Source organism: Chrysemys picta, chromosome 4 (genome assembly GCF_011386835.1).
Source record: "Chrysemys picta bellii isolate R12L10 chromosome 4, ASM1138683v2, whole genome shotgun sequence".
NCBI lineage: Eukaryota > Metazoa > Chordata > Testudines > Emydidae > Chrysemys > Chrysemys picta.
The window spans coordinates 117,113,121-117,126,641 of NC_088794.1; the positions used below are offsets into that span (position 1 = coordinate 117,113,121).

Genomic DNA, 13,521 nt, shown 5'->3' on the forward strand with positions numbered 1-13,521 from the left:
TTCAATGTGTGCATCTGGTTTGTTCATCTTTGAAAGTGTGTGGAATATTTTTTTCTTTAAAAATAAAATTAAAAAAAACCACAGTTGTTCTTTTCTCCCTTCTTGCTGGGGAATAAAGTGCTTTTTTGTTTTTGTTTTTGTTTTTTTTAGTGTTTCTCTATATATCTATATTTTGATGTATTTCTTTTCAATGGTTGGATTTCTATCTTAGATTTGGGTTGTTCCAATCTAATGACAACAAAAAACAAAAGTTATGAATTGTTTTCTGCAATTTCCCCCCTTACTTCCCTCTTTAAACAAGGAACTACTTCACCTGCAGAATCCTACATCCATACTTTCCAGATCACAGTTCTAAAGAATCTGAATTTAAAACTATCTGGTTCAGGGGGAGGGGATACCAAAGCACCCCTGGCATTTAAAATAGATGGCTTCATTCACTGAAGCAACTAATGTCTCCAATTCCTTAGAACATTGATGTCAACTTCTTGGTGAACATGAGGCTGTGCATAGCTGCAGTTGAAGTTGTTCTAATTCCAGTGCATAAAGCTAGTTTTCTTGTTTTTTTGTTTTTTAATCTCTATTATTATTATTATTATTAGTTTATGTATTTTTACTGCTATTTTTAGTAGGAAAAAAGCTTTAACTGTTTTTATAATTTGAGAATCTTTAATGAAATTAATTATTATTATTAATTTTTTGTAACTTGCATGTTGAAGAAGTTGCAGCTTAGGGTTTGTGAGATTGTCAATGTTAGAGTTCTGTTCTTTCTTTTTGTTGATGGGCATGAATATGCTCATTTGTTTTTGTATATTGCCCATCCCTTCCTTACAGCCAGAAGCTCTAATGCTGCTAGATCACTCCGTACCGCCCTTACATGGACATGGCAACTGACTTACACATTCACTCCCATCATCTTCATCTCCTGTGTAGTACACTCATAGATTTTACACTCCCAATCCATCCACCCTAGGCATCTTTTTTCTTCCCATAAGTCCCCTCCCCAACCCTTTCTTCAGCATTGTTAAAATTTTATGTGCCGTCATCCATTCCTTAAAACACACACAAAAAAAATTCTAGGAAAAAAGAAAAGAAAATGTTTTAAAAAATATATATTGAATTGACAAAAAAGACAAAATAAAACCTTGATTTTCAAAAAGCATTAGATCTGTAGATACATAAACAGTCAAAGCAAATTCTAAAGTGTACATTTTTTTTCAATTGTAATATGTGAAACATTTTACACAAAGCAAACAAACATATAATTTATAACCAAAAACAACAGAGAAATAAATTCAAATTTGTTAAGGTGCAAGATTTTTTTCTTTTCATGTTATGTGGTGTGGATGTATGTGTTGTTGCCTCCCTGTATCACCCTTTGTCGTAAAATAATTATATTTAAAAAAGAAATAATAAACATTTTGCTAAAAAAAAAAAGTTTTTAAGAACGACAACAAAACAAAAAAAGCAAGTTACAAGAATGTGGCAATTCTACTTGTCCAAGAGCATTCTTACACAACTTTCTTTTGTAAATTTTTCTTTCATGCCAAAAAACATGCGGGCAATTTGTTGATGTAAGTTGACTATATGAAATCAATGTGGTATGCTTTCTTATGGCTAATTTTATATATTTTTTGAGTACTTTTTAAAAAAAAAGAAACAACATTTTTGATTTCCTGTATCCTTTTTTTTTTTTCAGTTTTCTTGGGTTTTATCTTTCTTTTTCTGGTAAAGCGAATGACCTGTTGTTGTTGTTGTTTTCTTTTCTTTTGATGAGCTTAACTTTGTCGTGGAATTTTTATTTTCTAGTGTATGGTTTGGTTTTGAGATAAAAAAGCATAAATTCCTTTATTTAATTTTTGAATATGTTTGTTTTGGTATTTGCTGTTATGTTACATGCTCTCTCTATATTTCCGATTACATGATTGTACTGCTCTTCATAGGAGGGGGTGAAGGAGCCCAGGGTAATTCACTCCCACTCTCTGTCAATTCTTGCCCCAGTCCCTTTTGCCTCCCACAGAAAGAATCAGCGGTAATGCCAAGAGTTTTCACTCATATGTAAACTTGCTGTAGCCTGGTGCGTAGACTATATTCCAGGAGAAAACAAGGGAAGTTTCTTTAAGTCACTGGTCCCCATTTGGCAATAGAGTCCCCAGTTGCTCTTATCTCCAGTTCCCTCTGTTCCTACAGAAGCATATTCTTCCTGCTAATTTCCTTGATTGTCAGTCTTCTTGCTTCTGCCACAGTCAAAAAGATACTCTCAAGTGTACTGTTAGAGTGCAAACCCATCAACCAAAATGGCCCTAGCATCATGACTGCTAACCTCTTCCAGCAATTGTAGCATTTACTAGTTCTCCTCTTCTCCCAACATTTGAATGTCCTGGACTTTTAAAATTCCCCCTGTCTCTTGGGAACTTCCTTCTCTGCAGCATGAATTCCACTGGATAACATTGAGTTCCTGGTAAAAACAAACAAAGTTGTCCTTCCTTTAGGACAGGTGGACTTTTAAAGTGCCAGCATGGTAGCATGCTACTAAATACATAGTCGATAACTCAGGTTCAACTGACGGCTTCCCTGAAGAACTGATGCTGTAAATGGAACCGGTAATTATGTTGACTAACAAGTTGTCATTATTGTCGGTGAATCAAGTGGATTTAAAACAGCGATGGGAGAAACTCAAAAGAGTTTGATTAAGCTTCTGTTTGGTTTAGAGAAGCAGTTCAAAGTCTGAATGCTTAGATAAATATTTTCAATCTAACACTTAGGCTGGAAACATAATGAAAAGCAGCTCTCTCATGAGATTGCCACTGCCTCCTGGCTGCGATTACATCTTAAAAACCAATACGTTATTTTTTCTGGGGTATTTCCCCACTCCAGGCCATGTTGAAACTGGTATTTGCTGAGGTGACCAACAATTTTCAGAAACAAAATTCTCTCCAAACATTAAACTTTATACTAAATTGAGAACCTTCTCATCCAATTCTTACACCCCCAGGAAAGGTGAAGTCAGTTCTTCTTTCCTCCAAAGTAGATCTCTTATCCCTAGTTATCAAAACTCAAGCTTTGGCGTAACTGACTGTGTCTGTCCAAGTATAAATAAACCTTAGGAACCAACTTTGAAACCATTGGGAGTTTTGACATTGACCTCAGTGTGATCAAGATTGAGCTCTTAATTTAGCTTTTGCTGTTTGCTACTAGGAAAGTGGATTTTGTTAGAGATTCTTGTAAACAGGCTCTTGTGGGGTCTCATATGTTTCAAAGCAATTCAGTTAAACCAAATCTGGTCCCAAAACTAGGGTTTTGTCTAGTCACTTTGGAAACAATTGGTGCTTTGGAAGGAAGCGGGGAGTCAGGATATTTAAGGCAGAAGGCTAAGGCACTCCCACTGGGGAAGTGATGCCTGCCCTTGTGTTACTGACAGTCAGTTTCAATTAAATGAGGTTGGAAAGAGGTGAGAGAATATTAAAAATGCTCATCTGCTAGATTTCATATTAGCATCAGATTTCCTGTGACTCAAGAACTGTGGTCTGAATATTTTCCCTCTTCACCCTCAAAGAACTCACAGGAGACCAAACCTCAAGAAGTGTTGAAAAACTCAGTGACTTAATGAGAATTTCTTGGCACCCAACTTGCATATATGGGGCAGGGGGTAGGGAAGGGATTATTTTCCATAGCAGGATGTTTCGGTCTGAAAATGGAGTTGAGTTTCAATGCAAGAGAATAAGAATAAAATGTAAATGAGAGACTTTGGATGTGGAATTTCAATACCTGAGGATGTGAATGTGTTGTGCTGAGCTTTTCGGCTGGCACCTTAAAGATTTTCAGCCACATCTGGAAGAGACAGTGTTGTGTCCCTTTATATTCATCGTGAGAGTTAGAAGTTGAATCTTTCAGGATTCTGTTTGTGTGTGCTTTTTGTGCTGCCTCTCTTTGATGCTTGAGACGCCAGTGAAACAGTCTCTTGGCCAGAAAGATGAGAATTGGAGGTTGCTAACTTTTTTTTTTTTTTTTTTTTGCTTGGTGCCCTCTACATTCATGATTGACCCACAACATCCTCACAGTTCAGAAGGCTTCTATTAAATTTTTTACACTCCATCTTTTCCAGTGACAGCGAGCCCTTACTGTAGATCAGCCCCAGAGGTATGAATTATATATCTATAAAGCACTCATAAAGGAAAAAGCAGGGCAGCCTTCAAGGCTAAAGTAGACCTTTTATATCCCCAGTGGTCCTACTAGTTTAAAGGAAATCACAGCCCTCTCAAAAAAGTATAAGTTCCAGATTTAAAATGCTAACTTTAAGGAATACACACTGTGCTTGTCCCAAGAAAGAAGAAATCCAAAGGAAGCACTTGGATATTAGTGTTTTGTTGGGTTGGGGCTTCACACCACACAGACCTCAATCCTCTTGGACTGCTGTTGGCACTTGGCACTTATTCTGCATCCCTACCACAGCAGAGGAAGCCATTTTATCTATTCTTTTTATTTCATCTTTCAGCACTGTGCTATCAACACAAGCCGCTTCAATTGCACAGCTTTCTTCAGGGAGCACCTATCCACTGGGGAGAGGGGACAAGGGGAATGGGCAGGACTGCAAACAGAAAAGGCCCTGCTATCTTCTTGGGATGCTTTGAATTGTATAAACCGGTTCTGAATCCACAGCTCATCTGCCAGCACCACTAACTGATCCTTGCTTTCCAAACAAAGCAATAGCAGCCAGAAACCAACATCCCATGTTTCTGCAGTTGAATCTCAATCAAACAGAGAGCAGTGGATATCTTTTAAGTGGGAATTTCACTGTACATTTTCTAAGAGTTGGCTGCACAACTCAATAATAATGGACCAAATCATGAAGGACTTCAAGAATTGGCCCACAAATATTTAGCACTAATGTAGCCCTTTGCACCATCAGATTCCTTTTCAAAGAAGTAATTAAGAGATTTTAATCCTGACCATTTATTTAATGGGAGTCAGATGACTGGATCCCCCTACAGTTATTTGAAAACACAGTGGTTTGCTTCTCTGTACCTTTTGTATCTCTTTTGGTACTATACATACTTTGGACAATAAAGTGGGCACTAATTGTATAGGGAAAGGCCTGAACCTTCAGGGTCTGCACCAGAGAGCCACTGTGTGAGAAAGTTTCAACTCTTAGATGTAGGCAGAGATTTCTAGGTTCAATGTGAAATTATACATTCACAGGAAGCAGCAACATGTGCATACCATCAAGTAACAAACCTAAATACTCCTTCCTCACTGTGTTATTGTTGGGATATCCTAGTATGAGACACTAGCCAATTTTAGTGCAAATGAAAGAACATTCCGTCAACCAATCCAAAAAAACAAACCAAGAATTCCAAGAGCCACAATATCTTAGCAACTTTGACCAATGTATTCCTTGGTAGGGAGATGATTCCTCTAAAAACCATGAACCCCAGGAGAAGGACCCTTAACTATCTTATTTTTGGGGGGTGTAGCTTGTACCCATGATTTGGCTCACCAGACACACTGGGCCAAATTCAGAGGTGAGATTAAGTGATTTCAAGAAAGCCTAAGTTGTCTCAGCCATACAAGCACATAAGTTATACCACCTCTCAGATACCCACTAAGACTCAGACTCACCTCTGAATTTGGCTCATTGTCTTCTTTCCAACCTACTTTTGTACATAAAGAGACAATATCTGCTCTCAGTTACATATGTGGAACCCCATTAATCCTAATAGCTCTGTTAGACTCTTCTTGACGTTTCATGAAAAACCCAACCATTTTATAATGACATTATATTTGATCATTAACTGCAAGTAAAAAAAAAATCCTAGAAAAATGAATTGCTTTTTAATGCAAGTGGTTGTTCTGTTAATGAAAGCTTGTCTTCCGGTTTTAAAAACTAAATATTTCCATCTCCTTGAGGTCAAGTCCAAAGAGTTGATTGTAAAATGGACTAAAGTATTTCCGTGTGGGAGGATAGCTGCCCAAAATATTGCCCTATTGGGTGGCAGATCAACAGAAGCCATTTGTAAGCATAGTAGCTTTTAATAACAAAGGCACTTCAGAAGCTTTAGATGGGCAATTAAAAACTGCCAAACTTCTGACTCCAGTTGTGTGTCACAGATGGTGCACTAAAATTGCAGATGAATGCTATTGTATAATGGTGGATTAATTGGTCTTAAAATCACTTAAAGGGACACTATTAGCCACTCAACAGACCTCAGATGACTTTCAGGGACTTCAATTCCCCACTCAACAGACAGCTCAATTTCATATTTGGCTGAAAATTCCATTATTTTATTCAGTCTTATCTGGTCCATAGAACTTATTCTGATAGATGATCTTTTCCTGAAGGCCCTCGTTCAAGTTTGTCCTGAGACCATGTGATAAAATGGATTATCTATGCCCCACGCTAACAATGGACAGAAACCAAGCTTCTGAAACGGTAGCATAAACAGGAACAAGACAAGTTCCTGTTATTATTTCACAAGGAGCAGACCAGAATCACAGGTTCACAAAATGCAGTGTAGTAGTTTGGCAAACTGCAGAGTAATGATGCTCTTTGCCTTTCCCATGTTTGTACTGAAAAGATACAATTTGAAGAAATCCTGTGGGATTATTTTAGACATATAATATTCAACTTTTCCCTTCTTTGTTCAGTAACAGAAGTGGCAGGAACATTACCTGGAAGCTCAGAAAATTAAATGACATCTCCAAATTGCCATTTTCATCTCATACATTAGAACGAGCTTTGTTCCACGGGTATATTGAGAAGCTAAGTAAAATAATGGATTCTGATTTGGAGCTAATTTCTAGTGCCACTTAAGTAAACATTAAGTGGTACCAGCATTTTACCCTTATGGAAGGATACGAATAACCATATGCCACTGTTGCTATCCGATTTGAAATATTGAAGGCAGTACATTTTAAAGGCCCTGAGACTCCATTTGTACAGTCCAATTGGTGGTTAAAAATGACTGCTGCCCAAGTAAATTTGGATTGAAATGATGGTAAACCTGCAAGCACCCAGCAAACAAGATTTAGGGCAGAATCATACTCTCTGATCAGTAGCATATGGTGGCATATGTTTTGCAGAACTACCCTTGGCAGTGGAACTACCAATGGAAATTCAGTGTGAAACAAATGCAGAAAATACAATAGAGCATCACAGTGCAGATAGCCGAATTTTTGACCCCAACGCCATTCAACAGTCACTTGGGTGAAAGACAATTAATTAACACGAGTGAATTAAGTCAAAGCCAGAGTTTTTTACTCAGTTTGATTCTCTATTGCCTTGCACTTTCTGTAGCCATATATACTTGTGCAAAGTGTGAGTAAAATAATACTAAATCCTCAGAATTTTCCACTCACACTAGTAGTAACATTTTACACAACTAGGCACTCACTTTACACTGATGAAAATGATTACTCAAAGTGCATGGCCCTCAGGTTATACTTAGTCCTTCCTAAGGCAAAATGCCCATTGCAATTAATGGGAACTTGCCTGAGGATGACCTTAGGATCTCAGGATACAGCCCAATTAGCTTAAATGCCTAACAAAATTATAACTAAAAGCAAAATTTACATGCAAAGGCAACATGACTCAGTTAAAAAAAAAAAAAGATAAAACGCTATACTTAAGCACAAGACTGTGTGACCTGAACATACCTGAGAGCAATCCACTGTGCTTTCATACCCACGGAAAAGACAAGTGGAATGATAGCCTCCTGAGCCTGAAAATAGAGTCACATTACAGTGAAAGTGTCACTCAAGCCTATACCCTGATAAAACAAATAATCTTAGGAGGTAGGGTGACCAGATGTCCCAATTTTATAGGGACAGTCCTGATTTTGGGGTCTTTTTCTTATATAGGCTCCTATTACCCCCCACCCCATGTCCCGATTTTTCACATTTGCTGTCTGGTCACCCTATTAGGAGGCCTCATTGCTTGCAAGCACCACAGTGGTGCTGAGATACCCAGGTTCTGAAATGACCTTGGGTCTCTCATTTGCAGAGATAATGAGCTTGGGTATGGAGAAAGTGAGGAATGGCTGCTGGTTGTTCACAGCACAAGCACTCTGAGACAGCAGATTATGAGACTTTGTCATTTAGTACCTGCTTCACAGAAAGCTGTCTGCCAGGCTAGAGAAAAAGTAACATTCATCACAACCATCAACACAGAAAGAAATGCCAGAAAGTGCAGGATGGAGATTACTCCTCACTTTCATGGCCTGGAATCAAATCCTGATTTGGGTCATCGTACTTCTTATTTATACATATCATTAAACCACAATACAGTTTGGCACAATTAATGAGGATTCTCAGTGTCGCTTAAAGCCCAGCATTGAAACAAGGAGTATTGCAGATCAATATCAGGGTGTGTTAGCAGAGCTGAGAATGGGCAGGGAGAGGGAAAGGGCTAGAGTAGCAGAGGGTATTGAAGATAAAAAAGACAAACATGCATTGAGGCGCTATCTGTGCCTTCTTGCACTACATCTAGTTCCAACCACAACAGTCCATCCCTACCTTTCATGCACACTTCATTCACTCACACAATTTAAAAAACAGGATGGACAAACAAGAAGAAAAGGTTGAACTGGGAAGTGTTTGGAAGTTGCTGTGGAACTCAAATGGCAGAGAAGAAATACCAGTGACAAGCAACATCAGAGGAAAAACTGGTAAAATCAGCATGCTTCAGCAGCAAAATCCAACCCAAGAGAACAGTACTGTATGGAGGTTTGGAGTAATTCCACAATTAAGTATTCTTTTTCCCATATAGTAAAAGACATAAGAAAATGGAACCATGCCAAGTTTGAATTCTGCACAGTCACTTGAGAGTATCTTCAGGACCGCAAACCCTTTGGTCTCTAGGATTTCAAAATTCTCTCACTTGATCGTACCTAGCAGAGATTAAAAGAGAAAGGAATTGGAATGGCCAGTTTACCTATCTCAAAAGTAGGGTTGGGCAGAAAGGTTCCTAGAACCCTGGAAAAGTGTGTTGATGGTGTGGATAGGGGCAGGAAATCTGCCTCCATGACACTTCTTCATAACTTCTGAGTCCTCCACCACCTTTGAGCTCAGGGAATTGAACATGATGCACTGTGTCACTAATGTTTACTAATCTTCTGTTTTTTCTTTTCAATCCCAGGAGGTGAATTAGTTATCCCTCTACTTGTAGAAGACCCTTTAGATATCCCTCCTATTGCTACTCGTGCACCTTTCATTACACTCCCCCCTACCTTTCGCCCCCTCCTCACCATTATTGAGACCACCAAAGATTCCCTGTCCATGACCTCTGAGGCGGGGTTACCTTGCTTGTCGGACCAAGGCAGCGATGGTTGTGATGATGATGGCTTGGTGATATCTGGGTATGGCTCAGGGGAAACCTTTGACTCTAACCTACCCCCTACTGATGATGAAGATTTTTACACCACCTTCTCCTTGGTAACAGATAAGAGTCTTTCCACTTCAGTCTTCGAAGGTGGCTACAAAGCACATGCACCTAAGTGGGAATCCAAGGACTTTAGACCTAACAAAGTCTCCGAAACTGGTAGGACTACTACCACGGCTTTGTCCCCTGAGCTGATCCGCTCCACAGCTTCGTCCTCGACTGGGATGGTGCCCAAATTGCCCGCTGGCAAAATGAATAACCGTGAGCTCAAACCCCAGCCTGACATAGTCTTGCTTCCGTTGCCCACTGCCTATGAGCTAGACAGCACAAAGCTGAAGAGCCCGCTAATAACTTCCCCCATGTTCCGTAATGTGCCCACAGCAAACCCCACGGAGCCAGGAATCAGACGGGTTCCGGGGGCCTCAGAGGTGGTCCGTGAGTCGAGCAGCACAACGGGGATGGTCGTCGGTATTGTGGCTGCTGCCGCCCTCTGCATCCTGATCCTCCTGTACGCCATGTACAAGTACAGGAACAGGGACGAGGGGTCCTATCAGGTGGATGAGACGCGGAATTACATCAGCAACTCAGCCCAGAGCAATGGCACGCTCGTGAAGGAGAAGCAGCAGAGCACAAAGAGCGGCCACAAGAAACAGAAAAACAAGGACAAAGAGTATTATGTGTAAAAATATACTTATTTATATATAAATATATATATACTTAATGAGATTTAACTGAAATATCAGAGCCGTTACAGCTAACGAGATTGGGAGCTACAGTTTGTGGGAAAAAAAATTGGGAAAAAAATTCAGCTGTGACTGTTAACGTCTCAGTCATCGCTTGGAGTCAGCAAACTCTGCCCTACTGTATTATAAAGCACACTTAGCGTTCTGGAGATGGCACACGCAGCTCTACCATGCTGACGGACTTGGAAGTCTCCACATCTCCTCTTCGCTGAACTTTCCGCAAAAGGTAGAAGATTTCATGGCTTACTTGTTTCATATCTCCAAGTGAGTCTTAATGATGTTCGTGATCTTTGACTGTATCGATCATTTTTCAGTTTACTTATTAAAAAAAAGAAAGAAAGAAAAAGAAAAAATGCATAAACATTTTAAACAAACAAACAAAAAAATCAAGCAAACTGATCTGGCCGTGTCCAGCATACGTATAATTTTTCGAGATCTGAGGGAGGGGCGGGGAATAAATGGTTTGGGGGCTTGTTGGTTTTTGTTTGGTTTTGTTTGGTTTTCTTTTTGGGGGGTGGGGGATGTGAAGGGGAGAAGAGAATGGATCAGGACATGAGTCAAGAAGAAATCTGGGGGGGGGGACCCACCTAATAAATAAAGAGAGACTATTGCCATATATGAACTCAAAAGCTACCCATGGTGTTCACTCTACATATCTGGTTGTGTGGTCTCTAGAATCCGTTGTCTACAGTAAGTTATTTGCTAATAGCACAGTGAAAGTGTGTAATGGGTGATAATGAAGATGATTCTTATGGAAAACTGGTCCCCCTTAGATTTGGCTCCAGTATTTGCAACTGAACTCATGAATAGATAGGATTCAGTCTGGTTTGATTGGGGTCATTGGCTTTATTTGACAATATCATTGAGTGTGCATTAACACAGCCAAACTATGGCTAAAGAAGGGGGGAGGAGGGGAAGCAAAACAAAACTGGTCAGCCATTCTGAGCTAGATATACGATGCTAAACTAAGGGAGCCTTTTCTTTGGGTTCTGGTTCTGTGACTGATTACAATGCATGCAAAAAAAATAATAATAAATCAGTTGAATAAAGAGGTCAGAAAGACAATATTGGAGTTCAACCTTTGACAAGAACCATAAACGTCACAGAAGCCAAACACATGCTGCGAACAAGTGCAAAATTCATAGGGTTTTTTTTGACATGAAGATGTTTTTCATATGTAATATTTTAATTTTGTAGCTTGACATTTCTGACTATCTCTGTCTCTCCATTTGCCCTATTCAACCTTTACTCTCTCTTTTATATAAAAGAAAAGAAATGAATAAAGCTGCTGTGACACAAAAAATAATAAAAGGAGTTAATAATAGTATTATATATATAAATATAAATATATATATATACAGATATATTTATCACCATATGTTTGATGGGACGACTGGAACAGAAACTCTGTCAAGGTGTTTACATGGAATGAGAATGTTGTTTTAGAAGAAAAACATTTTAATAATACCAACAAAAAGCAAACCATAAAAATGTGAAGAGTGTATGTTTTAGCTTTGTCACAGTTACCTGTGTCAAAAGGATAAAAAAAAAATTCTCAGATTTTGTTTACATATTTTACTACTTTTTTTGCTAGTGTAATTTCTAGAGTACCCTGATGTATATAATGTTTTATGGTTAAACTGGGATTTTTTTTGTTTGTTTTTAGTTGATTTAATTAATCTTGGTTGTTTGGTTTTTATTTTTCCCCAATTATGTGAAAGGGAGTAACTTACTGTACAGAACAATAACCAACTGGTTTCATGGCCATGACTGTCATGTGCAAAAAAAGCAAAAGAGGGGGAGAGAGGCAAAAAGAAAAACAAACACAAAATGAATTGAGGACTCTGGAGTATCACAAATGTACAATTTCTCTGTGTACAGATGAAAACTAATCAGCTGTTTAGATTTAGAAATCTACTCTTGCTGGTGTTTATAATTCGCATGAATATTTGACTTTGAAGAAAAGTGTCATCAAATGCACACACGCACATGGGAACAAAATAAAAAGCAGCCTTCTCAAATGTTTAGAGAAGAGGCTTTCGCAGTTAACAGCTCTTTCAGTGTGTGTGTGTGTGTGTGTGTGTGTGTGTGTGAGGTTGTTTTTTGGGTGGTTTATTTTTTGTTTTGTTTTGATTTGTTTTTAAATACTAAAAAAGAAAAAAAGACAAGTTTTAAAAAGGTATGAAAGCACGATTTTAGACAACTTAACTGGCCGAACCTATCTGAAGTTGATTATTTCTCAGTGTCTGTAAAAGATTGCTGTTCTTGGAGTCTTGTGAAATGATTTCTTGCTTTCTTTCTTTCTTTCTTTTTTTACCCTCCCCCTCCTTTTTTTAAAGAAAAAAATCCCACGTTCTTTTCTGTTACTTTTTTTTGTGTAAGTTTCTATTCGACAGTTTTTTGGGAACATGTGCATTTCTGTATGTGGGCTTCTACCATACTCCTGTTGTTTTATGCAGAACCTCAAGGATATTCATTTGAATTATTGTGACGTTACTGCTTTTTTCCCCCTTCTTTCTTTCTTTTCTTCTTTTCTTATTTGCATTTTCGTTCAAGGATATGCTTAGCAATAAAATGTTCTTCCCAAAGCCCTGGATGTTGCTGTCCTTTTATTTCCAAAAGGCTCAAGAGGCACTCTAATGTTCTGTAGGTGAGATAAGCATGGTTACAGCAAAACTAGTGCAGTGTGAAAGATATTGTGGAGCTCAATCTAGCCAACCTTTATTCACCTGACTAATCAAATAAGTAGTCCCATTGAAGTCAGTGGGGATACATGGGAGAGTCAGACTTCAAAGGATTGGGTCCCTAATTATTATTCATAGTCACAAGGAAGGGCAAACCACTAGAACAAAAATTGTTTTAAAGAATAATTAGCAGTTATGGGCCAAACCCTGAGTCATTATGTAGTTTTAACTCAGTCCTTTACTCCCATGGCAGTTTTGTTGAGTAATTAGTGAGCAAGGACCTCAGGATTTGATCCACAGAAAGAATCATAGAATATCAGGGTTGGAAGGGACCTCAGGAGGTCATCTAGTCCAACCCCCTGCTCAAAGTAGGACCAATCCCCAGACAGATTTTTGCCCCAGATCCCTAAATGGCCCCCTCAAGGATTGAACTCACAACCCTGGGTTTAGCAGGCCAATGCAAGACAGGTTAAAACCTATCAGATTATTTAATCCCTTGCTCTACAGCATATTTTCTGATGCTTTGTCTAGTCCAGTTTTAAGTTTCCCCAGGGATAAGACCTTTGGAAACTAGGTCAAATAAGAACCTCTCTTGACTATCTGATGATGTAGCTTCTCAAGGAATGTAGAGCCCCAGGTGACTGCATGATAAACAGCATCTTTCAAGTTGTTGTAAGGTACATTTCCCCCACCCCTTCCTTATAGTCTGGTTTAATTGTAA

General features: G+C 38.7%; 1 protein-coding gene across 32 annotated transcripts in view; it reads left to right on the plus strand.

Moving 5' to 3' along the window:
• The window catches only part of NRXN3 (neurexin 3), a 1,417,823-nt gene extending 1,405,118 nt beyond the window's left edge, over positions 1 to 12,705 (plus strand). For 15 of the 32 annotated variants that reach the window (XM_065593444.1, XM_065593459.1, XM_065593439.1 and 12 more), the window contains one exon: positions 9,755 to 12,705. In XM_065593444.1, coding sequence (XP_065449516.1) covers positions 9,755 to 10,056 — 302 coding nt within the window. In that variant the 3' untranslated portion in view covers positions 10,057 to 12,705. Of the gene's footprint in view, positions 1 to 831; positions 1,408 to 9,130 lie in introns of those variants that run through there. The other 17 variants (XM_065593455.1, XM_065593446.1, XM_065593453.1 and 14 more) reach the window with 3 other exon arrangements.
• The last annotated feature ends 816 nt before the right edge of the window (positions 12,706 to 13,521 follow it).